We start from the raw sequence: 24,267 nt of genomic DNA, 5'->3' as shown, positions 1-24,267 counted from the left end.
TTTAATAGTGGTACCTATTTCGAAGAGTTATTGTATAGAATAATTCATAAAAAGCACAGATTAAGTTTTCCCTACATAGGAAATATCACTATTGCTATTATTATCTTAAAATTAATTATTAGCAGTGATTTCTAATTATATATACAATAAAACCTCAGAAATGTGAGTTCCACTTTTGTAAATTTTGTGGATAAACAGAGGGACTGGAATGGGATGAAACTTTCATTATTGTTTTAATAAATAATATAACGCTTCCTTTAAAAAAAAGTTAGAGGGGCGCCTGGGTGGCTCAGTCAGTTAAGCGTGTGACTTCGGCTCAAGTCATGATCTCACAGTTAGTGAGTTTGAGCCCCACATCAGGCTCCGTGCTCATAGCTTGGAGCCTGGAGCCTGCTTCGGATTCTGTGTCTCCCTCTCTCTCTGCTCCTCCCCTGCTTGCACTCTGTCTCTGTCTCTCTCTCTCAAAAATAAATAAACATTTAGGGGCGCCTGGGTGGCGCAGTCGGTTAAGCGTCCGACTTCAGCCAGGTCACGATCTCGCGGTCCGTGAGTTCGAGCCCCGCGTCGGGCTCTGGGCTGATGGCTCAGAGCCTGGAGCCTGTTTCCGATTCTGTGTCTCCCTCTCTCTCTGCCCCTCCCCCGTTCATACTCTGTCTCTCTCTGTCCCAAAAAAATAAATAAACGTTGAAAAAAAAAATAATAAATAAATAAATAAATAAACATTTAAAAATTTTTTTTAAAAAGTTAGAAAATACAAATGGTAGAAAAAACAAAACCAGTACTCAGAAATAGCCTATTGTTCATCTTCCAGTGTGTATTCTAATGATAATGTATATATTAAAGTGGAAAAGGATATTTGACAAAAATAGGATCATACTGAACAGGCTGTTTTATAACCACTATTTTTCAGTGAGTAAAGGAAGGTCTGCAGGCAAATATATCGGTTTCTTGTTTGTTTTTTGTTGTTGTAATAAAAAAACATCTAACATAAAATTTACCACTTTGAAGTGTCCAGTTCAGTAGTGTTATACATCTATTGATATCGTTGTAAAACACATCTCTAGAGCTTTTCCATTTCGCAAATCTAAAACTCTATGCCCATGAAATAGCTCCCCCCTCCCTGTTTTTCCCCAGTCCCTGGTAACCACCATTCTACTTTCTGTTGACTACCTCATTATTTTTTTTAATGTAAAACCCCGAGGTCGGGAATTGCATGCTCTGTTGACTGAGCCAGCCAATGGATTTGATAGACTTTGACTAGTTTAGATGCCTCATTATAAGCGGTATCACACAGTATCTGTTGTTTGGTGCCTGGCTTACTTCATGTAGCATAGTGACTTCAAGGTGCATCCATGTTGTAGCATGTGGCAGAATTTCTTTTTAAAAAATTTTTTTTAATGTTTATTTTTGAGAAAGAGAGCAGGAGCGGGGGAGGGGCAGACAGTGAGAGAGACACAGAATCTGAAGCAGGCTCCAGACTCCGAGCTGTCAGCACAGAGCTTGACTTGAGGCCCGAACTCACGAACCGTGAGATCATGACCTGAGCCGAAGTTGGACGCTTAACCGACCGAGCCACTCAGGCGCCCCAGAATTGTCTCCCTTTTTAAGGCTGAATAATATTCTTTTGTAGGTAAACACCACATTTGTTTATCCATTCATCCATTGATGGACATGTGGGTTGTTTCCACTTCTTGGCTATTTTGAATAATGCTGCTATGGCCACGGGTGTATATACCCATGGTGTATATATATATGTATATGTGTGTATATATATATATATATATATATATATATGTGTGTGTGTGTGTGTGTGTGTATAAATATCTCTTTGAGACCCTGCTTTCAATTCCTTTGGGAATATATACACAAAAGTAGGATTGCTGGATCATATAGTAGTTCTATTTTTAATTTTTTTTTTTTTAATGTTTATTTATTTTTGAGACAGAGAGAGACAGAGCATGAACAGGGGAGGGGCAGAGAGAGAGGGAGACACAGAATCGGAAACAGGCTCCAGGCTCTGAGCCATCAGCCCAGAGCCTGACGCGGGGCTCGAACTCACGGACCACAAGATCGTGACCTGGCTGAAGTCGGACGCTTAACCGACTGCGCCACCCAGGCGCCCCTATTTTTAATTTTTTGAAATTAATAATAGTAAGTGAACTATTTCACATTCCCACCAGCAGTGTACAAGGGTTTCAGTTTCTCCACACCTTCACCAACACTTGTTTTCCTTCCTTCCTTCCTCCCTTCCTTCCTTCCTTCCTTCCATCCATCCATCCTTTTTTGATAGTAGCCATCCTAAGGGGTGTGAGATGAACAAATGTATTGTTTTAATACAATTCTAGGGAAAATGTTTAAAGTCTTCAAAAGAACAAACTCTTTGACACTGAGAAGTGTGGAATCTTCCTTTTTATATATAAGCAACTAACAAACTGTTCTGAAACTTATCAAATCTAATCTCATTAAACATATTATGCTTTGTGGATTAACATCCTCCACCTCCATCACTCCAAACTTTACGGTGTTTACTTATTAAAGGATGCTTATTAGTTTTGTGATGCTGTAGAAGGTGACAACCCTATGTACTTAATATCTGCTGAAAATCTAAGCTGCCTTCAAACATCTCTCTCTTTGATGTCTTCCAGCTGTTTATCTCCTCCTTCCCTGTTTATCTCCTCAGTTCCCCACCACTGCCCTCTCATCTTGAATGAAGGGTTCTCCATCGTTCGGCTTCCCAGCCCTGCTCCAACCCCTTCCCCTCAGCCCTCCCCCTTAGAGGCTGAAATCCCCCTGACTTAAGTCACATGCTGGGTTCCAGGAACCCTCAGATCCTTGTCCCCAGATCCAGGCCTTCCCTTAACCTTCTCTGGCACCTGCTTGGGGAGATCCGTGTGTGTGTATGAGATGTGGTACCATAAACCACCATTCCCTTAGCAGTCTTTTTTTCTTTTTTTTTTAATGTTTATTTATTTTTGAGAAAGAGAGAGAGAGAGACCACTCCTGAGTGTGCACGTGTGTGAGCGGGGAGTGGGGGGGTGGGCAGAGAGAGAGAAGGAGAGGGAGATCCCAAACAGGTTCCTTGCTGTCAGCTCAGAGCCTGACATGGGGCTCGATCCCATGAACCATGAAATCAAGAGGTCGCTGCTCAGCCGACTGAGCCACAAAGGCACCCCTCCCTTAGCAGTCTTGGTTTCCACATGTGCCTCTCACCAGGCTGAGTATCATCCTTTTGTAGAGATACATTCTTTCTCTCACAACCTGAGCCCTACATGCCAGCCACAATCTAATCTGGACCTTCTGAAGAAGCAGCAGGCTGTTGCAATGCCCACAGAAACACAGCTGAGAGACCATGTTGGCTCTGACATGCTGCCTTCCTAAGGGCTTTTCTTGAGTCCTTTACATTTTACATTATTTCTGCCTTAATGCTGGCCTTAGACACTGCCTCCTTCATTAAATAGGACTCTGCCACACCATTTTATCATTTTTTTTTAATTTAAAAAAATTTTTAATGTTAATTTATTTTTGAGAGAAAGACACAGAGTGTGAGCGGGGAGGGTCAGAGAGAGAGGGAGACAGCAGAATCCAAAGAAGGCTTCAGGCTCTGAGCTGTCAGCACAGAGCCCGATGCAGGGCTAGAACTCACAAACTGCGAGATCATGACCTAAGCTGAAGTCGGCTGCCCAACAAACTGAGCCAACCAGGTGCCTCACCATTTTATCGTTTTAAAAACGTGAGTTAAGTTTAAAACAATATACTGTCCAGATTTTAAGTATATAATTCAATGAGAGGTTTTCTTCTTTTTCTTTTCTTTTTTTAAAAGATTTTATTTATAAATAATCCCTACACCCAACATGGGTCCCCACAACCCTGAGATCCAGAGTCCCATGTTCCACTGACTGAGCCAGCCAGCCTCCCCCAGTTCAATGAGTTTTGACAAATGTGAACCCCTATGTATTACAAGATTTTGAGACACAGTAAGCTAATTTAGAGAAACTGCAAGACTCCATAGAACTGTTGGAAAGAGTATAGGGTTTGGAGTCAAGAGACCTGGCTACCTGGTCAAGCCTCTGCCATTAACCAGCTGTGTGACTTTGGGCAAATGCCTTCCCCTCTCTGGGCCTCTGTTTCTGATCTGTGCAGTAAGGTCGATTCTAGGGGCTTCCTCATGCTGTAGGCCCCCAAGGCATGACAGGGGTCGAACAGAGATCACACCAGGCTTCCTGAAATCATGCAGGGCTACTGTGTTCTGCCTACATTTGCAAAATGAACACACCTCACCTGGGTCCTTCCAACCAAATCCCTGAAGAAGAAAAAGGGAAGAAATAACAACAATAAGCAAAGACACCAGAAATCAGCCAAACCGAGCTCTACATCCTGTAGGAATGTACCAAATGGCTTATAAATAAATCCTTCTCAAATTTGTTTGCTCTGGTACATTAACGAAAGAAGATTCTGAAGGGATTAGCTTCAAATTCACAAGTATCAAAAACACACTGTTTGCCAAATAGGTTGAGTTTAGCTATTTTGCTGTTTTGGAGCTAATGTGCCTTTGCTAAAAGAGGAAAGAGCTCTCTAATAAAATAAGAGGGGCATGTCGGTGGCTCAGCTGGTTAAGCTCAGGTCATGATCTCCTGGTTGGTGAGTTCAAGCCCGACATCGGGCTCCATGCTGACAATGCAGAGCTCACTTGGGATTCTCTCTTTCCCTCTCTCTGCCCCTCCACTGCTCTCTCTCTCAAAATAAATCAATAAACTTTATTAAAAAATAAGATGAATCCCTCATATCTATAGAGTTTTGTTTTTTTTTTTTTTTTTTTTTTTTTTACTTCTCAAAGCTGCCTTGTTTATTTCTCATTTGATCTATACATCAGTTCTCTGACAGGAAGCAAGACAGGGATTTTTCTCTTTCCTTTTTTCAGGTGGGGTCCTGAGGCCTGGAACAATGAAGTGGATATTCTCATAGATACCAGCAAGCCCACCCCCTAGATTCCCAGCCCTGTGTGTTTGGGCTGGGCCCCACTATCTCTTTTGCAAACAAATCGATCAACACAAAGAACAGAGTCCAAGAAGATCTAAAAACAATAATAACAACAAGAACACTTCACAGGTAGCAGTTAACAGAAACCGACATTATCACCTTCACTCTATTAATGCTTATGGTTTTCTCAACAGCCTGATGAGGGTTCTCCCTATTTTGCAGAAGATGAACAGAGGCACAGAGAGGGGTCATGGCTTGCTCAGGCTCACATAGCAAGTAGGTTACAGAGCTGGGATTCTGCAAACCCCCTGGCTTACAGCCCAGACTTTTTGCCCCTATGCTACACTGCCTCGTGTTCCACCAACCATCTGATTAAAGGACTTCCTAAAGCTGTTCACTGGTGAGATGAGCAGCCCTAAGAGCCAGCAAGGCCCCTATTCTGAGCACTACAAGTAGAACCCAGGTGACCATGACCACTAGTGAGCAAAGTTTAGAAGGCAGTTACCTTTAAGGCAGAGGGCCGGGCCAAACGTCCAGAGATTATAGGATTTGATGAAAACTCCCAAAGATTGCAGTCTTTCACATCAGGATAGTGACAAGGCCTCTTGGCCCTTAGGCTTCCAGACTGACCAGCCTCTCCCAGGTGGCTGTGCATAGATCATCCTGAAAATCTGACAGCATGGTTCCCAGCCCAGGGACTGAGGAGGAGGGACAGCAGAACACAAAATGACAGGGTGTCTGCTGCCCGATTAAACCAGTGCGCGGTGTGCAGGGCCACGGTGCTGCAACATACTAGGCTCACTCCTGGGCCCGAGGCCCAGATATTAGTCACAGACCCGTAGTCAGAGCTCTAAAGGCTCCCAGCAGCACCCCATTCAAGCACTGCTTTTCACACGTGGGGAGACGAAGGCCCAGAGAAGGGAAGCACCTTGCTAGAGGCCACACAGCATTCGTTCAACCAAATATTAAGTGCCTACTGTGCGAAGCACTGTACTTGGGACTGGGAATTAAGGGTGAAAACACAGCCACAAGCTTCAGTTCCGTGGAGTTCAGACATTAGTGAAGGAAATGGGCAAAAGGAGGTAAACACATAAAATCAGAGATTGTGATCTGTGCTATGAAGAACATGGAGTGCTTCAGCCAAGTTGATCGAGGAAGGTCTCTCTGAGAAGGGGCCCTCTAAAGCTGGGGCTTGAAGGATGAGAAGAGTATGGTGTTCGAGTGTGTGCATGTGCTGGGCGGGGGGTGGGGGGGGCATGTGTTCCGGGCAGTGGGAACTCTTGCCCTAGAGCCCCCGGGCTGGAAGGAGCTCTATGTGTTTAAGAAGCTGGCATTGGGGCGCCTGCGTGGCTCAGTCGGTTAAGCGTCCGACTTCAGCTCAGGTCATGATCTCGCGGTCCGTGAGTTCGAGCCCCGCATCGGGCTCTGGGCTGATGGCTCAGACCCTGGAGCCTGCTTCCGATTCTGTGTCTCCCTCTCTCTCTGCCCCTCCCCCGTTCGTGCTCTGTCTCTCTCTGTCTCAAAAATAAATAAACGTTAAAAAAAAAAAAAAAAAGGAAGCTGGCACATGGCAGGCAGGGGGAGAGGAGCAGAGAGGGGGGAGTAGGGGGAGTAGGGGTGGGCAGAGTCTCGAGCACATAGGGTCTTGTGGGCTGAGGTGACAGGTCTGGAGTTTATTCTTGTTGCAATACAAAGTCGCTGGAGGGTCTTTTGCAGAAGAGTGGCAGGCATGCCTTAACATTTCCTGCTTTTCTTGTTTGAAGGGCCCCCTGGGAGCCCCATCACCCTGGAGGCTGGCAGAAAATGCATCAGGCAGTGCTACTCACACAAAATGAGCCTGGCTCTCCCTTGTCTTTATCTAGGGATCATCTCTACGCACTTTACCCACATTAAGTAATTAGACCACTCACATTATTTGAGGTTCCCCCCTTCCTACCATGTATCACAAATCTAGAAACTCAAGTGCGACCCTGTGGGAATTGGAAAACCTCTCTGATCCAGTGACTGTCACTGGGACAGGCAGTCAGGAGGCTTCATCAGCTTGCCACAGCCTTTTCCCACCTCATTCCTGTGACCAGCACTCATCCTCTTTGTCATAGAGGTATGAAACATAAGAAACTGCTATCAAGACTGCTAGGATGGGAAGAAACTTCCAGGACCTTCAGACTTTTTTTTTTTTTTTTTTTTAATGGGAAAACTAAAGTCCAGAGAAGAAAAGGGACTTATCTAGGTTCCATAAGAAATAGCAGCAGGGCCAGACCTCTTCCTACATCCCTTTGTCTGAAACCACCCCAGCAGAAAGGGAGTTAGTGTTTCTCAAAAGGGGTTCTCAGATTTGCTCTGTGTCACATGAGTTTGGGGAATGCTCTCCTTCTGAGAGATTTACCATGAATACTAGAGGCCCCAAGACACCCCAGAGCAAAACATTTATTTAACATTGCTTAAGTAAGCCCAATGTTTTCCCAAATAGTTTGATGGCAGATTCCATCTTGGTGGATTATCTATTCACATTCTCGGGAATTTCCCTTGGGAACTGCCACCCGGAACAAAAAAAGCCCCTGTCTACAGACCCTGCCATTATCATTATTATTCTTGCTATCATTATCATCGAGGGCAGGGGCCATCCTTCATACTCCATTCAGCTCATGTGATCACACCTCCCTCCAGGTGTCCTGCATGGTGCTGAGTACTCAGGGGTGATGACACAGATCAATTACTCAAAAACAGTGACAATGCGTATTGACTCTGGACCTCCTGAGTCGCATGGCCTCATCTGAGATAAGGGGCAGCTTATTTCTTTTCTCTTCTTGACCAAGGGAAAGGCCTGCGGAAGCCTTGGCAGGGAAACTCATAAACATCCCTGAAGGTCACCAAATGCTAAAGCAATCTGCCCCCCCCCACCCCGTTTATACTGGACAAAGCCCATTCCCTAATTTTAAGTTTTAACTAAAGTACAGCCACCTCCAGGAAGGCTTCCCTGACTACTTCGTCCCTGTCCCTCTGGCCTGTGCTCCTCTCTGCCTCCCCTTTAGTTTCCAGAACTTGTCTATACCATGTGTTTAGTGACTGGCATTGTATCAGCCTGTGCAGGGATCTAAATAAGGGTAGTCGGCTGGTTGGCTGGGAGTCACAAACACCAGAGGAGGGGTTGGGCCTGAGGCTCACTAGCGTGTGCTGGGCCCATCTAATCACAGTTAAATTCAATTAAAAAAAGAATACTGTGTGGGCCAAACAAAACATGCCTGTGGACTGAAATTGGCCAGAAGGCTGACAGCTTACAACAGCTAGAATATTATCTGGAGAAGGAAGGCATTGCATTTGGAATCTAGAGAAGTCCTGAAGCTGCCATCAATTAGCATCAGGACTCTGGATAAACACCTCATCTTTCTGAGGATTGGTTTCCTCATCTATAGATTAGACACTTGCTCTGATTTTTTTATGGGATTTTTGAGAATGATTCTCTTGATTCTATGCTACTATAATAATAGGGAACATTTGTTCAGTATGTACTATTTGTGAGGTACTGTTCTAAGCACTTTGCATGTGTTAACTCACTTAATCCTCACAATAACCCTAAAGGGAGGTGTTTTTTTCATCTCCAATTTACAGATGAGAAAACTGACACAGAGAGAGGTGAAGGAGGAACTTGCCTGAGGTTACAGGGCTGAAAGGTGGCAGAGGTGGGACTATAAAACTCTTTCACAGATGTTGGTTTATTTAATGTTCTCAAAAGCATAGTGAATTTTATCAGCTAACTATTTTCCTTTCACCATTTTATAGATGGAAACAATAAAGCTCAGAGAAGTGAAGTAACCTGCCTAACATCACACAGCCAGAAAGTAGACAAACCTAAACTTGGACCTAATTCTTTTGACCTCAAACCCTTTACCTTTTTTCCCCTGTGCTATAGGCAAAGGACAGGCAAGTGGTGTGTGAACAGAACACCGTGCTGGTGTAGAGAATTTTGTTCCCTGGGGCAGAGACCATGTCTTGCCCTTTATTGTTTCCACTCTAGTCCCTAAGTCAGGGCCCTTCTCTTCTGGGAGCTCAGTACTTGTGACTAATTATGGTCATGTTGCCAGGAAAACTGCTGTCTGCCTTTGTTTTGGCTGCTAATTTCTACCTGCCTCCATGAACTGAGATGTTCCCAGTCACTGGAATGATTGAACATGGTTACCTGAGTTTGTCTGACTGGTGTGGTGGGAGGTTTGCATTTCCAATGCGTGCTGTATCTCCTGTGGGATGGTGGAGGGGTCTGGAATGAGAGGGTGTGACCTGGGTTCTCATCCTGATTCTGCTGTCCTGGGATCCTAGAGCATTTATCTGAACTTCTGTGAGGCTCAGTTCTTCAGCGGCCAATTGGAGACAATCACATCTGTCTTGTCTCCATGAAAGCCCTTTGGGAAATGCAGTGTGGCACAAACTGAAGATGGGCAGATGTGAGCAAACCATAGGTGCTCAATAGATGACACAACTAACTGTGTGAAGGGCATTTGCAAATGATGTGGGGACAGTGCTCATAATACAGTGTTAAGGCAGGGAAGCAAGAAATAAAACTGCTGAATTTGCAGTACTGCCTCAATTAGATAAAATATACATAGAGAAAAGACCAGAAGAAAATACACCAACACGTTGCCAGTGAGTGCCTCTGGGTTGTGGGCTTATATGCGCGTTTTGCTTTGTTAGACTTAAAATACTTTGTTTGCTAAAGTTAGCACATTTTATTTTCACATTATATTTTATCATTTCAAAGTATATATATAATTTATATAATTATACTAAACATTTATTATCTACATTATATATTAAGTATACATGAAAGTTAGCACTTGGTCCTTGACAGTATCATTCTAGTTCCTGAAACACTGATGTGATCAGGAGCGATCCTGCACTCATTCATTCATTCATTCATCCATTCATTTGTCCAGAAAATACACTGAGGGCCTGCTGTGAAGGCACCACTGATGACTACAATAAGAAACACTAAGAACAATGGGATGCAATCCCTGCCTTCAAGAAACATAATCTAGATGGAAGATAAGACATACTTATAAGTAACCATAATTGAGGGCAGAAAGGAAATAAACAATACTATATGCTTTAGGGAAATTGCCACTAGGAGTTAAGACTGGGGAGAAATCAGGGTGCCTGGGTGGCTCAGTCAGTTGAGTGTCCGACTTCAGCTCAGGTCATGATCTCGTCGTTCATGAGTTTGAGCCCTGCGTCGGGCTCTGTGCTGACAGCTCAGAGCCTGGGGCCTGCTTCTGATGTTGTGTCTCAGTCTTTCTCTGTCCCTCCCTTGCTCATGTGGTCTCTCTTTCTCTCAAAATTAAATAAACATTAAAAAATTAAAAAAAGAGTGGGGAGAAATCTATTCTAGTTCTGGAAATTAAATAAGATTTTGTGAAAAAGTTGGCATTTTGTGTTGAGCCTTGAAGGATAAGTAGAATTCTGGACAAATGGAAACGGAATGGCATTACTGGCAATAATAAAAGCAACAAAAGGTAATGTTTACTTACTGCATACTATGTGCAAGCATTGTCCTATTAAATTATACACATTATCTCCTTTAAAAATCACCAGAGCTCTATGAGATAAGTAGTATTATCATCTCCAATGTACAGATGGGGAAACTGAGGCTTAGAGAGAAGTTAAATATTTGTTCAAAGTCAGCAGACGGTCAAGCTGGGATTCACACTCAGGACCTCACTATGAACAGGAATGTCACAGTGAAAGAATTTACATGAATTGAGGCAGGAAAGCATGGGGGCCACAGGGTGTAAGACCAGGAGCTTCCCAAAAGCAGGGAATTTGTGTATCTTGCTCACTTCTCTATGTCCAGGGCCTAGGCAGTACCTGGCACATTGTAGATGCTTAATAAATATTTGTGGAAGGAAAGAAACAGTGAGTGGTCCACTGCTGCTGGGGTATTGGGTGTGGTAGAGGCAGCAGGACAGGGAGGGGCGCGAATGGGAGTTGTTAAGCAGAGGCAGGGCTCGGTTCATGAAAGAGTCCAGAGAACTGGCTCAGGCAGTGTGGTAGGCTGCATCGAGGCGGGAGGCGGGGGACAATCAGTGGACAAGCTCATCATGAGACCATCTGAGGAGTGTAGGCATGCCAGGGAGGGGCGTGGGGCTGGGGGAAGGGGGAAGAATGGAGGAGAGAGAGGCTGAGGTGAGCCTGTCTCTGCGTCCAAGTGGTGAATGTGTTGGAAGTTAAATTCTCTGTCAGACCTTCTTCATTACAAACCCATGCTCCTCTTTTACTAACCCCCTGGGGAGGCTTGGCTGCCTCTGAGCCTACTTCCTCATCTGTAAAATGGGAATAATCATACTTACACAAATTGTGTTGCTCTGGGGGCTAACGAGGTACTACGGGAACACACAGTACCCCCGCCATCCCACCTCAGTTAACTATTGCCGTTTGCATTTACTTCACAAGAAGAGATCTAGGCTGAGCCTCCTCCCATGAAGTGAAATAAATTTTGTGGCATGTGCCAAAAAACCCAAGAGTTCTCAGAGTTTGGAAAAACACTCCCCAGCTGGCACTGTTCGTATAGGCCAAGGCCCCTCCCTTGCTGACCCCACCCACTCCTCCATGTCTGCTTAGAGGCTTCCTGCCCAGGAGCCCCTGATATCAGAAGATAAGTTATACAGCCCAAGTTCTTCCAGAAACACAAGGTCCTTTGGAAAATCAAACTGAAAGAGGAGAAAAACCGTACATCTATGTGTATTAAAATTTTTCATCCTAACACAGATAACTCAAGGAACCTCACCACCTTTTACCAATGCTTCCCCCAAAAGAATGAAGTTTCATGGAAACTGTACCTTTCTTCACCTTGATAAGCCAGAGAGGCAGGTATTATGCTTCCCATTTTGTGGAGAGAGAAATGGAAGCCCGGGAAGGCAAAGAGGCTGCCCAAAGTCATTCAGCAAAGCTGGAGATGGTCTGCAGCTTATCAATCAGGTCTCTAGGCTATCTGTCCCTCATGTGGCCTCTTCTGTCTTCAGGAAGTTGTCAGCACTGGGAGCAAACAAGCACATAATTAAATACAAATAGGTATTTGGGCCCACTTTATAATATTTATTTATTTATTTAAAAAAATTTTTTTAACGTTTATTTATTTTTGAGACAGGGAGAGACAGCATGAATGAGGGAGGGTCAGAGAGAGAGGGAGACACAGAATCTGAAACAGGCGGGGCTCAAACTCTCGGACCACGAGATCATGACCTGAGCCGAAGTCGGATGCTTAACTGACTGAGCCACCTAGGTGCCCCCATAATTTTTATTTTTTAAGTTTGATTTTCTCACTGTGTGTCTCTGTGTTTTTAAGCACATGGGGTGCTGAAGCCCTGGGTGCCACACAAGTTAGTTTGATTCTTGTCACTTTCTGCCCAAAGCAAATCTTGTCTTACCTCCTTTTTGGCCTGAGGTGAACTATTGCTTAATTACTTGCCCCTCTCCCCCCCATTAGAGTTTACTTTTGGGGCAAACAAGATTCCATATCTTTAGGATCTTCCCTAGGCTTATGTATTTGATGGGTTCTCCATAATTACTTGTGAATTTTGCAATGGAAGGAAGAGAGGCAGGCCTTACAGTGTGGTATGGGGGTAAGGATACGGTCTGGGAAGTTACACTGCCCTGAAAAATGTCACTCTGATATTCAGCTGCTGCCTGTGACTCCAGACACCCACCTAACTTTCTTATTTTCTTAGATGAACTTCAGTCACCTTCATTTGTGATTGAAGATAACAGCTACCTGGCCTTGGCATGCCTGGCACATAGTAGGGACTCAATAATTATTTGTGGCCAGAATTAACACCTATCTCATTGCGTTATTGTGAGAATTAAGTGAGATAATGAATGTCAAGTATTTCTCATAGAACCTGGCATATAGTTGCTACTCAGTAAAAGTAACTACTAATTTTGGTCATTATTAACATTTAGAACTGAATATAGAATGCCACATTGGGTCAGGAATTTTTAAAAACTTGAATTCAGGGGCATCTAGGTGGCTTGGTCAGTTGAGTGTCCAACTCTTGATTTCGGCTCAGGTCATGGTCCCAGGGTCATGGATCGAGCCCCATAACAGGCTCCACGCTCAGCATGGAACCTGTTTAAGATTCTCTTTCTCCTTCTGCCCCTCTCTTGCTCACACACTCTCTCTAAAATTAAATTAAATTAAATTAAATTAAATTAAATTAAATTAAATTAAATTAAATTAAAATTAAAATAATAAAAACCTGAATTCAAATCCCAATTCCAACATTTTATGTAGAAAAGGCTACTGGACGTAGGATCAAGAAATTCAGGTGTGAGACCTGGTTCTGTCATGAACTAGCTGTGTGACCTTGCTTAAATAACTTCACTTCTCTGAACCTCTCTGCCCTCATCTGCAAAACAAGGAAATTGAGTAATCGTTGAGATTCCTTTTTCCAGCTCTAACAGCCTTAGTTTAAGATGTAGTCTTTTTATTTTGTCTCTGGCCCCAGTTCTCCCATTTGCAAAATGATGCACTGGTGTTTAGGAGCCCCTTTCTGGGGCAGAGCAGGCCCAGTGCATGCAGATCCCAGTGCCCCTCCAGCCTTCAAACAGCAGGCCTGGTGGTCCTTGTTCAGCTGACTGATGGCTGGGTAGTGTGAATGGGATACTTGTGCACACAGTCCTGGTCCCCTCACAAGTTACATAGGGGCGCCTCTACCCTCCAACTCCAACCATAGGCACATAGAAAAGAATGACCAATGACCATAATGTCCCTTATTAACAAGGTTCAGAGAAGGTCTAGTGTGAATAACCTCTTCAGGAAATACCAGTTAAGTATGATAAAAAATAGTGCATTCCAGTGGCAAGGTACAATAATTTACCTTCCGATTAAGGGCATATATAATACAATTATGAAGAATCCTGCTCAAATTCATTGAGATTCCTGTGATCATTACCTTCCTTGGTACCTCTTTTGAAGCACCAGTCTCAGTCTCCATAATTTACACCGCACTTTGACTAACGTCTCATTTGACCCCTCACAGAAGCTGAGAGGGTAGAAGCAAGTTAGGCATAATTTTACCCCCATTTCACCACCAGGAAAGGGGTGCCCATGGAAGGTTGGAATGCTGACCAATGTGCAGAGGCTGAGTTGCAAGTTATGGAAGAGCTGGAACTAGACGTCAGATTATCCCCCAACAGCACCTCCCCCCAATAGTCATGGTTACAACCAGCCTCATCACCTGGGGCAATTCCAAGAGGCTTTTCAATAAGCCTTTTCCCATATCCAGCAGGTCATGTATTCTAATCCTTGCCTTGGAGATGGCCAACATTCCAGGCTGTTATGTCTTGAGGTGGTGGGATCACAGCCAGTCAGAACCAGGAATTCTCCAAGTGAAGTGTGGGACCACCAGATGGGTAAGCATCCAAGCAGGTTTGTTAGACTTGCGGGTTTCAAGGTCCGATCCCAGACATATTCCATTCGAAAACATTTGGAATCTGCATTCAAGGTTTTCCCTCATCATCCATACTGAAGTAGCTGATCTAGTTTAACCAACCACTGTAGTAGTTATTGTCTTCATAGAAAGGAAACAAGCATTTATCACTGTTTATTGTCTTTCTCCACCTCGGAGTGTAAATTCCAGGATAGAGACCTTGTTCGCCTGATTGCCAAACTCTTTCCTAGAACCCTTCAGGCTCTCACAGTACGAGGTTAGTAAATATTTATTGAATGTGCATTGAAGTTTGAAATCACTGTCATTTACCATTGGTTCGTTTTACAATAGAGAAACTGAGGTCCACTGAGGAAATGACTGCTGCAGAGTTGGTAAGGGGCAGGGCCAGGGCCAGGATAAAATCTCAGGTATCTGAGTCCCAATCACGTTGGTTCAACTCCGCCCTAAGCAATTCTTTAGAAAAAAAACATTTCCTGTCCATGAATATTCGGTTTCGGGGGCCTGGCCAGGTTGGGGGTTGGTAATTCCGTTCCCACTTCGTCGGCACTCTTGTCCCCGTGGGTTAAGGGCCTGCCTTCGGGGCCGGGCGTCGAACCGAACTCCGGGCAGTGTCCTGGCCGTCCGGGGCCGCGGGGAGGAGCCCAGTACGGCCCGGAGAGGTGAGGGCGACTCGCCCAAGGTCACCCGGGCGGGCCCGGAGGGGCCAGGCCCGCGGGGCACCAGGGAGCTGGCGGCGTCGGCGCGTCCTCGAAGTGGATGGGCACCCCTCTCCTTCACTCTGTAAATCCGGGATGACATTAATGGCTCCTTCTCCCGAATTCGGTGCACTTAGCCTAAAGAGCGCGAGCAGGCCGGGTCGGCCGCGTGGCCCGTTCCCATGTGCTCCACCTGCGAACGCTCTGACGTGCTGGCCCTTTAAGACACCTCCCCCTCTTCCCCCACCCACCTCTCCTGCCCCCCTCAATGCCCTCCCTCCCGAATTGCATCAGGCACGTGCTCGCCCCCGTCCGGTCGGAGCACCCCTCACCCCCCAGCCCGGGAGGTGCTCCGAGGAGTCAGAGGCTAGGGGCGGGGTGAGGGGCGGGGCCGCGAGGCTGTGCGCGCGCGCTCCCGCCGCCTTCGCCCGCCCTTCGCCGAGGGCCGGCCTCGGCGGGCGCGTCCCCGCGGCGCCGTCCCCTCCCCTCGCCCGCCGCGTCGCGAGGCGCGCGCCCGCCCGCCGCCTGCCGCGGATCGCGTGGTCGCCTCGGCTCGCCGCGCCTCTCCCCCGTCCGTCCATATTGCTGCAGCCCCCGAGCCGGGAAGCCCGGGCCGCCCCGGCGGCGGGGGGGAGGGAGGGACGGGACGAGAAGCCTGCCGGGCTCGGGGTGGGGGCGCCCTGCGAGGAACGGGCGGGGGGGGACGCGCGCCGAGGAGGCCTGGACCGCAGAGTGGGGGGCCTTCCTCCCCCCCCCGCCCCGCCAGTGGGCCTCGGATCTACGGCGGCTGCATCCGACCGCGAGGGGGGCCGCGCCTAGCGTGAACCCCGACCCTTCTCCGCAGGGACTGGGGCCCAGCGCCCCGGAGGAAGGCGTCGCGGGTGCCCTGAAAGCCAAGTTCGAGGCGGGGGAGGCAGCCTCGGGCGCGCCCGGCTTCTCCGGGGGGGCGGGCGCGCAGATGGCCACTCAGGTGGAGCCGCTGCTGCCGGGGGGCGCCCCGCTCTTGCAGGCCGAAGAGCACGGGGGTCTAGTGAGGAAGAAGCCGCCGCCGCCGCCGCCCGAGGGCAAGGGCGAACCCGGGGCGAACGACGTCGGCGGGGGGGAGCCGGACGGCGGCGCCCGGAGATCTCGGCCGCCCTGCGCCAAGCCACACAAGGAGGGCACCGGGCAGCTGGAGCGCGAGAGCCCGCGGCCGCCGCAGCCACCCGGCGCCGAGGGCCTGGCCGTCAGCGACGGGGAGGAGGGCGGCGGCGGCGAGCCGGGAGCAGGCGGAGGAGCGGTCGGAGCCGCGGGCGCCGGGCGCCGTGACTTCGTGGAGGCCCCTCCGCCCAAGGTGAACCCGTGGACTAAGAACGCGCTGCCGCCGGTCCTGGCCACGGTGAACGGACAGTCCCCTCCAGGTGGGTCTCCCTGTTTGCTATCCTGGGTCCAGGGACCTCTTCCGGGGACTTGGGCGTCCCCTCCCCCAGCGGCCTTCAGGGCCCGGGGGTCCGCCACTGGTAGTGGTGACTCGGGATTTTTTTTTTAATTGCCTCTTGGGTCGCCGTGCCCTCCTTCCCGACATACTCGGGAAGCTGCCCCTGCCGGAGGGCCCAGCCCTCGGGAGCCCGCGGCCACCGCCTGGGCCTCAGCGGTTAGTGGGCAACGGCGTGGTCCGGGCCTACCTCGCCAGGAGAGGGTGGGCGCTGGTTTCGGTGAAAAGGGCCCACCTACCCCCCTCCCTCCGCGTGTTGGGTGTCGAGGACGGTTTCTAGCCTAACCCCTTCTTGGGAAGCCCCTTTTCCCACCCCGCCCCATGCTCCCCGTTTTGGTAGCGTTGCGATCGTCCCCATGTTGTAAATGTTTAATGAGCATATGTCATGGGCAGCGAAGCGCCGGTTGATGAGTTGATACCGACCACACGGATTCGGGATTTAAAAGTTAACAAGTTTTGTTCTCTGGTAGACGATTATAGGCGGTAGAATCGCCATTGGTGACGGGTTGAGGGGTCGGTTACGGGGAGAATGATGAGAAGAGGAAACCCAACGTGTCATTGAATTCGGTGGTTTCCCTTCCCGATCCCGGGGACCTTCCGCCTCGAGAGGGAGCCGGATGGCGAGTGTGCGGGGATCCAGTTAGGGGCTGGCGGAAAATGTGAGGCGAGGAAAGGGGCATGCGGCGACACGAGGGGCGTGTGGCGACGGGGGAGGGAGTGGCCGGGCTGGGCGGGCGGGTGACAGTTGGGCGCCATGCGCCGCCGGCCCGCGGACTGCTCGCGGCCGCTGGGCCTGTGCGTTCGGCGCCCGCCGCCGCGCTGTGGGTGGAAGGCGGGTGCGGGCCGGCGGCGCGGCGCGGCCCGGACTGTGCGTGTGCGCGAGTGTGAGTGCGCGGCCCCCCTTCCCGGCATTCCTCCGCAGCCGGGACAACGTGGTGCCTCCCCGCGCGGGGAGCGGCATGTGACTGCCGGCCGGCGCTCCCCGCGCCCTCCCTCTCCCCGCTCGGATTTTCGGTCCTAAGGACCCGGCCACTTGGGAGATCCCGGCGGAGCCGTGTCAGCGTGGGGAGGGGGGCGGGGAGGCGGTGCAGAATTTGGAGGCTCGTCTGGGCCTCCCTTTGCCGAGACTCATCGTCGGCTTGGGTGGGGGGCGCGCCCTACCGCCTCCCTTTGCCGGCGTATAGAGAGGCACAGCGGATCTGTTTTGGGTCCTGTTGAAGTGGACCAGTGTCCAAACCCGCTTGTAGTATAATGACGGCCTGTGGCCGTAGCGTTACTGCTTTTTCAGTGTTCCTCTTCTGTAGTCGCTGGTTGAAGCTGACTGGTTTAAACCATCAAAATGGGGAAAGTTGAAGGAGATTAATGCCTTCACATTCAAGGGATTAGAATCACCCTTAGTCCTAGGGAAACCAGAGCAGCCAATTCTGAAAATGTCATGTTGCAATTTTATTTCTTTTAAGGTTGCTTCATTTAGAGGAGGGGACATTTGAGGTTTACTAATAGTACCTCAAACTGTGTTCTCTTCCTTCTGCCCTCTCCCCTTCCCCCCTTTCCCTTCCAGAACCCTCTTATGCAAAGGGCAGTGCTGAAACCTCCCATTTTCTTGCATATCCCTCCCGATCCGCCCACAGTGGGAGGGAAGGCAACTTTTAAGACAGTCTTTGGTCCTTCCCCCCTCTTTAAACTCAAAGGGGTATAATCATCCCCAGGAGAGAGCACTCTTCAGAAGTTTAAATGGGGCTACTCACCCTGGCTGCTGCTGCTTAGCTAATGGTGAACCTGCCTTGTGGGTTTTAAATCAGCCATGACATCAGGTGGTATTGGGTGCCTGAGCTGGCATTTTGTGCAAGTGCAGGGGCCCTTGGTAGGGTGCGTCACTGGGGTTATTGATCGTGGGAAGAAGACAGCTTGGCTGGCATCTTGCCTTTCCTTGGAGTGGAGAAGCCAACTTGCTTTAAGTGCCCAAAGCAAAATTCTGAGTCTGGGAGTTTTGTTCTGTTCTTGTTTTTCTGGAATCATAAGGCAAGAAAGTGTTTTGTCTACTCATCCGTTTTTGAACCTTTGGACTAGTCTTTGACAGACTAACTCTCAATTAATTCAGTAGCTTCTCTGTTGTTAGGGCTTGGGTGCTTTTTGAGGGAGAATTTTGTGACTGAATTGTCTGATAAGGTTAGATGGTGGCCCTTTCTTTGGAGTCCACATGGATTGCTAAGGCCATTTTTTCAGCCCTGATATTATTTGCAGCTTGGACAGGTTTAAATGTGACACCAATGCACAGTGTGGTCTTGGGAAATTGTGTGTTCTGTGATGCATATGTTTTTGGGAGTCTACAGAAATGAGTGCCTCATAAGCAAAGCTAAAAGCTTCCAAAGCTTGCTGCAAATGCCTATTTTTAGCCCTCTGTTTGGCTCAGATGCTAGTGTTTTTAGTTCTTTAAGGGACACATGCAGTAACTAGTAATAAAAGATGTTTTTCAATATCCCCCTTTCTTGTGCTGTTTTCTATTCTGGTTTAAGCTTCCACATCTTACATTTGTAGTTTTCAAGTCAGGATTTGCATTTTGGCTCTTTGTATTTCCTTCCCCTAGAATATTTTGAAGTCGTTTAAAATTTTTTCCTTCTAGCCACAACTCAATTTTGAGTATGAGAGAAGCAGGATGGGAAATGATACATGCATAGCAAAGGTTCTGGGGTTAAAACTGCATTGGCTCAAATGTCAGCTCTACCACTTGGTAGTTGTGCCTCCTTGGCAAGTTGCTTAACCATTATGTGTCTGAGCTCCATTTGTATAAGAGGGATTAAATTATGATTTATTTGCTTCCTGGGGTTGTGATCATTCACTGTGGTGGTAGCCCCGTGCCTGGGAGACTGGGAGACTATGGGGCTTTCCAGGACTTTTTCTGGGTCTCCGTTTTTTCCACCTGTAAGATAAGGGCAGTGGACAATGCAGTACTTTCCTTTTCTGGTATTGTGTCACTAGTCTGTGAAATACATGGGACCCATCTCCTTAAAATGGAGTTTTGCTTATCCGCAGACACAAAGGGCATATTATGGATAATCTTAAAGGTTGCTGACCCAAAGAATTGGCTCTTTTTGCTCTGGAATGTGGTATGATGCATGTTTTAAAAATAAATTTTAATTTGTTTATTTGCCTTTCGTTAAAAGCTACCTTTGGGAGAGTGCCCATGTGCTCTCGGGGCAGTGGGGAGAGGCTATAACTGAACTAAAAGTTTGCTGTGGCTAATGCATGTGCAGTGGGTTGAGACTGGAACGTGTCATCACCACAAGCTTCTACCCACCCCAGCAGGGGGAATCAGTGGGTTGGTTGTGTGGCACCTTCATCTCCATGTCATAAGAAAATTAAGCAGTGCTGTGGTCTTTTTCTTGACTGTAAAGGAAAGCCTAGGCAGAGTCTCAGCCTTGAGTATTTATGTTCTGGGCATCACTTTTGTGTGTGTGTTCCTTTGAAGTGCAGCTAACTGATGGCACAAAATAAAGAAGACTTACAATCCCAGCTAACCCAGGGCAACCCCAGGGATTCTGTACCCCACCGAGCTGGCCCCAAATAAACCTCTACTCTCTTTCTTTACTTTTCTTCCTAGGTTTAGGCCCTTTCCCAGATCCCTCCTAGTTGCACTAGGGTGGGGCATCTCTGTGGATCTGGAGTATCAGTTTTCACCATAGCATCAGAGCTCCTCCAGACCTTGGCCTCTTCCCTCCCCACCTTGAGAAGTGGACTGGGAGGAAGCACGAGCTCTCTCTGCCTTGGAATCGTACAGTCTGCAATTTTGAATCCCAGCTTTACCTGTTTTGCTGCAGCTGCTGCTGTTTTTTTTAAATTGAGGTATAATGGACATATTGGTTTCCAGTATGCAACATCATGATTTGATATTTGTATATATTGAGCTTTGCCTCTAACTTGCTGTGCAATCTTGGGTGAATTACTCAGCCTCTCTGAGCCACTATTTTCTCATTCTCAAAATGAGAATATTGATAATTAACTACTTCAAAGAGTTTTGAGAATTAAGGAAGATAACGTTTATAAAGCCCTTAGTATGATGCCAGGCACAGACCATCTATGTAACTGCTATTTAATACTTTTTATAATAAGTGATGACCATTATTAAGCATGCTTGTTCCACTTCTGATTCTGCTGGTGACCAGCCTTGTGGATACCAGCCACCCCCATGCTTTCTCTGCCTCTGTTTCTTCATCTAAAAATGAGGGAATCTGATTAGGTCTAAATGTCTTCACAGTATTTTTAGTATCATAAAAACTTTCTTTCAAGAAATCCTTTCGCATGAAAGAAAGAAACCAAAAGAGAGCCTTTTGTATGTGTACGTGTATGTCTGTCGTGGTGGTTAAGAACTCCAGTTTTGAATCCAAGTCCTGAGAGGGCTAGACTCTTCTGGCTTCACGAACCTCGGTGGATCACTTGGGGTGCGTATCAGACATTGCGGAGCAAGCAGACGTTATGTGCCTTGTAGTACCCTATTAGGAAGCACACAGCACTGCTTATGAAAATCTCCCCCCACCAAAGAACTGAACCCAACCCAATAAAACCGTAGATGTGTAGATGTAGAGGAACAGATTGACCACGAGGTAGCAGTTATCTAATTTTTGAACGTGAGCGATTCTACAGGACAAACAACCAATAAATGACATTTTTTAGAAAGGGAACTGTTAACAGACAAAAAGACTTGAGACATCAGTCAGATGCATTGTGTGGATTCTGATTTGAAACAGTTTCAAGAAGGTACTTTGGTGACAACTGAGGAAATCTGATCACTTTAGATGACTATTAAGGAATTACTGGTCAGGGGTGATGAGCTCCATAACTGTTTATATTGTGCACCCTTGGCTAAGAACTGCTAGGTTAGCCTCCATAAATGAGTGTTTAAAGCTGTTTTCCTGCAGTTCAAATTTCTTTCTCTTCTAAAGAAAGCACACAGTTAGGACCCTCTGAAGGGGAGGTAGGGGGTGGGGAGTTGAGTTGTATACTTCTCTGGGCAGTGAGTGCCTGCCTGGGGAAGGAGACCTTTCCCTGGTCAGGCTAGGGTTGGTCTCTGCAGTCTGACCCCTAGATCTCCTGAGGGGTGGAGTCTCTTGGCTGACCCACCCACTGACTGCTGTGGGACCTAGGCTAGAGTAAGCATTTTAGAGCTGTTACTCAGCACTCCCTCCCTCCCAAAGGGAGGCCGGCAGGGAGAGGAGGAGGAGCGGGCCTGAAACCACAAAAACCTCTTTAAAATGGAGAGCTCGGCAGATGGGAGTGCCCCTGTTTGCAAAATCCAAGACAAGCTCACAAAGTGGGTAATTAGGGTGCTGGGGCCTCAAGAGGGCTTACAGGTGCCTCAGTCTGGGCTCACAAACACCCCTGGCTAGTCCAGAGTTACCTGACAGAGTGGTCAGGAGAGAGGATGGCCTTACCTTGCTGGGGGTTCATGAAAGGAAGTAAGTTTTGACACCTGGCTAATGAAAGCATAGGAAAGAGCCAGGTGAAGGAGCAGAGGGAGAGGTGATTTAAATCTGAATAGGGGCAGAGAACCTGTGTCTTCTCTCACTTGGTGACCTTAGCTTGCCTAACCTCTGTTTTTCTTACACACAGAATGGGACTAATCTCTGTACTGAGGTTGTTTCGAGGATCAAATTAATACAAGTATGGGGTAGCCTCGTTTATTAGATAAAATGTCCCACACAGGTGTAAGCGATTTATGTTCCAGAAGATGCATTCCAAAGCCAGATACGTGTACAGTGGTTTCAGTGACCTCATCTGAGGAGTTATTCGTGACTTTCCTAACTGAGTATGGATAATCAGGAGGTAGCTTAATTTTCAAGTAACACTATTTGCAGAAGTTACCAGGGCCATTTGGCCGACTTGTGGCAGATAGCCTAGGGTGTCTCCCTGAGGGATTTTCTGAGAATTCCAGGGACGTTCTTGACTTGTTACCTTTCTGTTGGCTGTACCTCTGGACTGGCAAAGCTGTAGGTATAGGTGTGAGGAGCGTGGGTCTTTATTGATGAATTTTGTAAAGCCAGCCATCTAAATCTGTCACATGTAGTGAGGGGCTTCTCCATCTCAGTATGAGGTACTGTTAGTAAACCCAGATGAGCCCCTCCATCAGAGGTCCTGTTTATAGGGCACTTTGTAATAACCCTCCGTACTTGTGGTAACCACCTTACCCTCCAGACATGCATTCCAGTAATTCAAGGTAGGCTTTTCTCTTCTGTACTTGAAAATGAAGTTGCAACCCTCTCAGAGGAACTGAAGTCCCCCCATAGCCAGGAACCTTCTGGATGAATGGTCCACCTGGGCTCTGTATGGTTTTTGCTCTCCTTTTCACCGGCTTAGTTAAGCTCCTGGTGATCGCAAGATCGTTAATAGTGATACCATAGTCCCCACTTATTGGGTACCTGACATGTTCTAGCCCATGTCATCTGCCAAACAGGTTATCTTTTTATCCCAGCTTCACAGATGAGGAAAGTGAGATTCAGAAGTTAGTATGGAACTATCCTCCTAATTGCTAGGATTGAGAGTCTTGGGGTAATCCTTGCCACCTGTTTAATTTACCAGTACATCCTTCTGGCTCCTAAAAACTGGATCCATAGCTAAACACTTCTTACCACCTCTTTTTTTGCGAGCCTGATCCATACGACATTGCTTCTCACCTAGATTGCTGCAGTGGTCTCCTACCTGGTCTCCTGTCACTCTTGCTCAAGATCCTCTCATGGCTTCTCATCGTGGAATAAAATTCCAAGTCCTTTGAGTTCATCCTCTCAGACTCCACTTGATGTGGCTTCCCACACCACCCATCTCCACCCCCCCCCCCCCCCCAGTGCTCTAACCTTATCTTTTGCCACTTTTCCCTTCCAACAGCATTGCAGCTTGCTTTTCCTAGAGTAGGTTGTGTACTCTCTGCTTTAGGGCTTTAGTTCTGGAATGCTCTTTCCTCAGCCACATGGCTCCCACCGTCACTCTTTTCAGGTTCCTGTTCAAGTAACACTGTGATGGAGAGGCCTTCCCAGACCACCCTGTATAAAACAGCAGGCCTCCATCCCATACTCTGTATCCCCATCCTTCCTACCCTGCTTCGTTTTTCTTTTTAAACCCTTAATCACCATTGAGTCAGGGACTTGGATATTTGGCTACTGCTTATCCCTGCGTCTACAACATGACTGGCACATAGTAGGCAGCTCAGGGAACATTTAATTAGTGAATGAATGGATGAATCTCTTACTTTGACAGCCTCACAGCACATTTTGAGTTTGGTAGAGAAGATGCCGTGGTGAATAACAAATCTGTGCTGGGAAAGAAGCACATGCACTCACAATCCAGTATGGAAGGTGCTGTGTAAGAAGGTGGTGAGATTCTCTGGGAGTGTAGCAGGGGCACCCAAGTCAATCAAGGTCAGAGAATTCTTTCTGGAGGAAGCAGTGGCTAAATCGCTTGAAATGGGAAGGATGGATAGGAGTTATTTGAGAAAAAGACTAGAAAGAAAGCTCATTCCTGGTGGAGCAAAGGCCCTGGGGTTCAGAGAATTGAGTAAATTCCCTGTGGCTGTACTGTAGATGATTTAGATAAATTGTGATTTTAACTGGAAGGCAGTGGAAAACCATTAAATTTTTGTTTTATTTTTTATAGGAACCAGAGAACAGTTTATTTTTATTTTTTTACTGTTTGTTTA

The 24,267-nt window shown here is 47.4% G+C and overlaps 1 protein-coding gene and 1 long non-coding RNA gene across 2 annotated transcripts in view; one reads left to right on the top strand and one right to left on the bottom strand.

Annotated features, from left to right (window-relative positions):
• Positions 1-15,295, bottom strand: part of LOC124520977 (uncharacterized) — a 68,265-nt gene extending 52,970 nt beyond the window's left edge. Inside the window, exons 1-2 of the long non-coding RNA XR_006964436.1 lie at positions 14,202-15,295; positions 11,805-12,000 (exon numbers count right to left, since the gene is read on the bottom strand). This is a non-coding gene — a long non-coding RNA (uncharacterized LOC124520977). The remainder of the gene's footprint in view (positions 1-11,804; positions 12,001-14,201) is intronic.
• A 342-nt stretch (positions 15,296-15,637) lies between these two features.
• The window catches only part of LARP1 (La ribonucleoprotein 1, translational regulator), a 56,976-nt gene continuing 48,346 nt past the window's right edge, over positions 15,638-24,267 (top strand). Inside the window, exon 1 of the mRNA XM_047092128.1 lies at positions 15,638-16,509. Within this exon, the coding sequence (XP_046948084.1) occupies positions 16,068-16,509 (442 nt within the window). The 5' untranslated portion in view covers positions 15,638-16,067. The remainder of the gene's footprint in view (positions 16,510-24,267) is intronic.

The sequence above is a fragment of the Lynx rufus genome, unplaced genomic scaffold, assembly GCF_022079265.1.
Source record: "Lynx rufus isolate CCGP_SWC_20201006 ecotype Redwood Valley unplaced genomic scaffold, mLynRuf1.p SCAF_1, whole genome shotgun sequence".
Lineage (NCBI taxonomy): Eukaryota > Metazoa > Chordata > Mammalia > Carnivora > Felidae > Lynx > Lynx rufus.
Note: the sequence above shows the minus strand (reverse complement) of the source record. Positions and strands in the feature narration are given on the sequence as shown.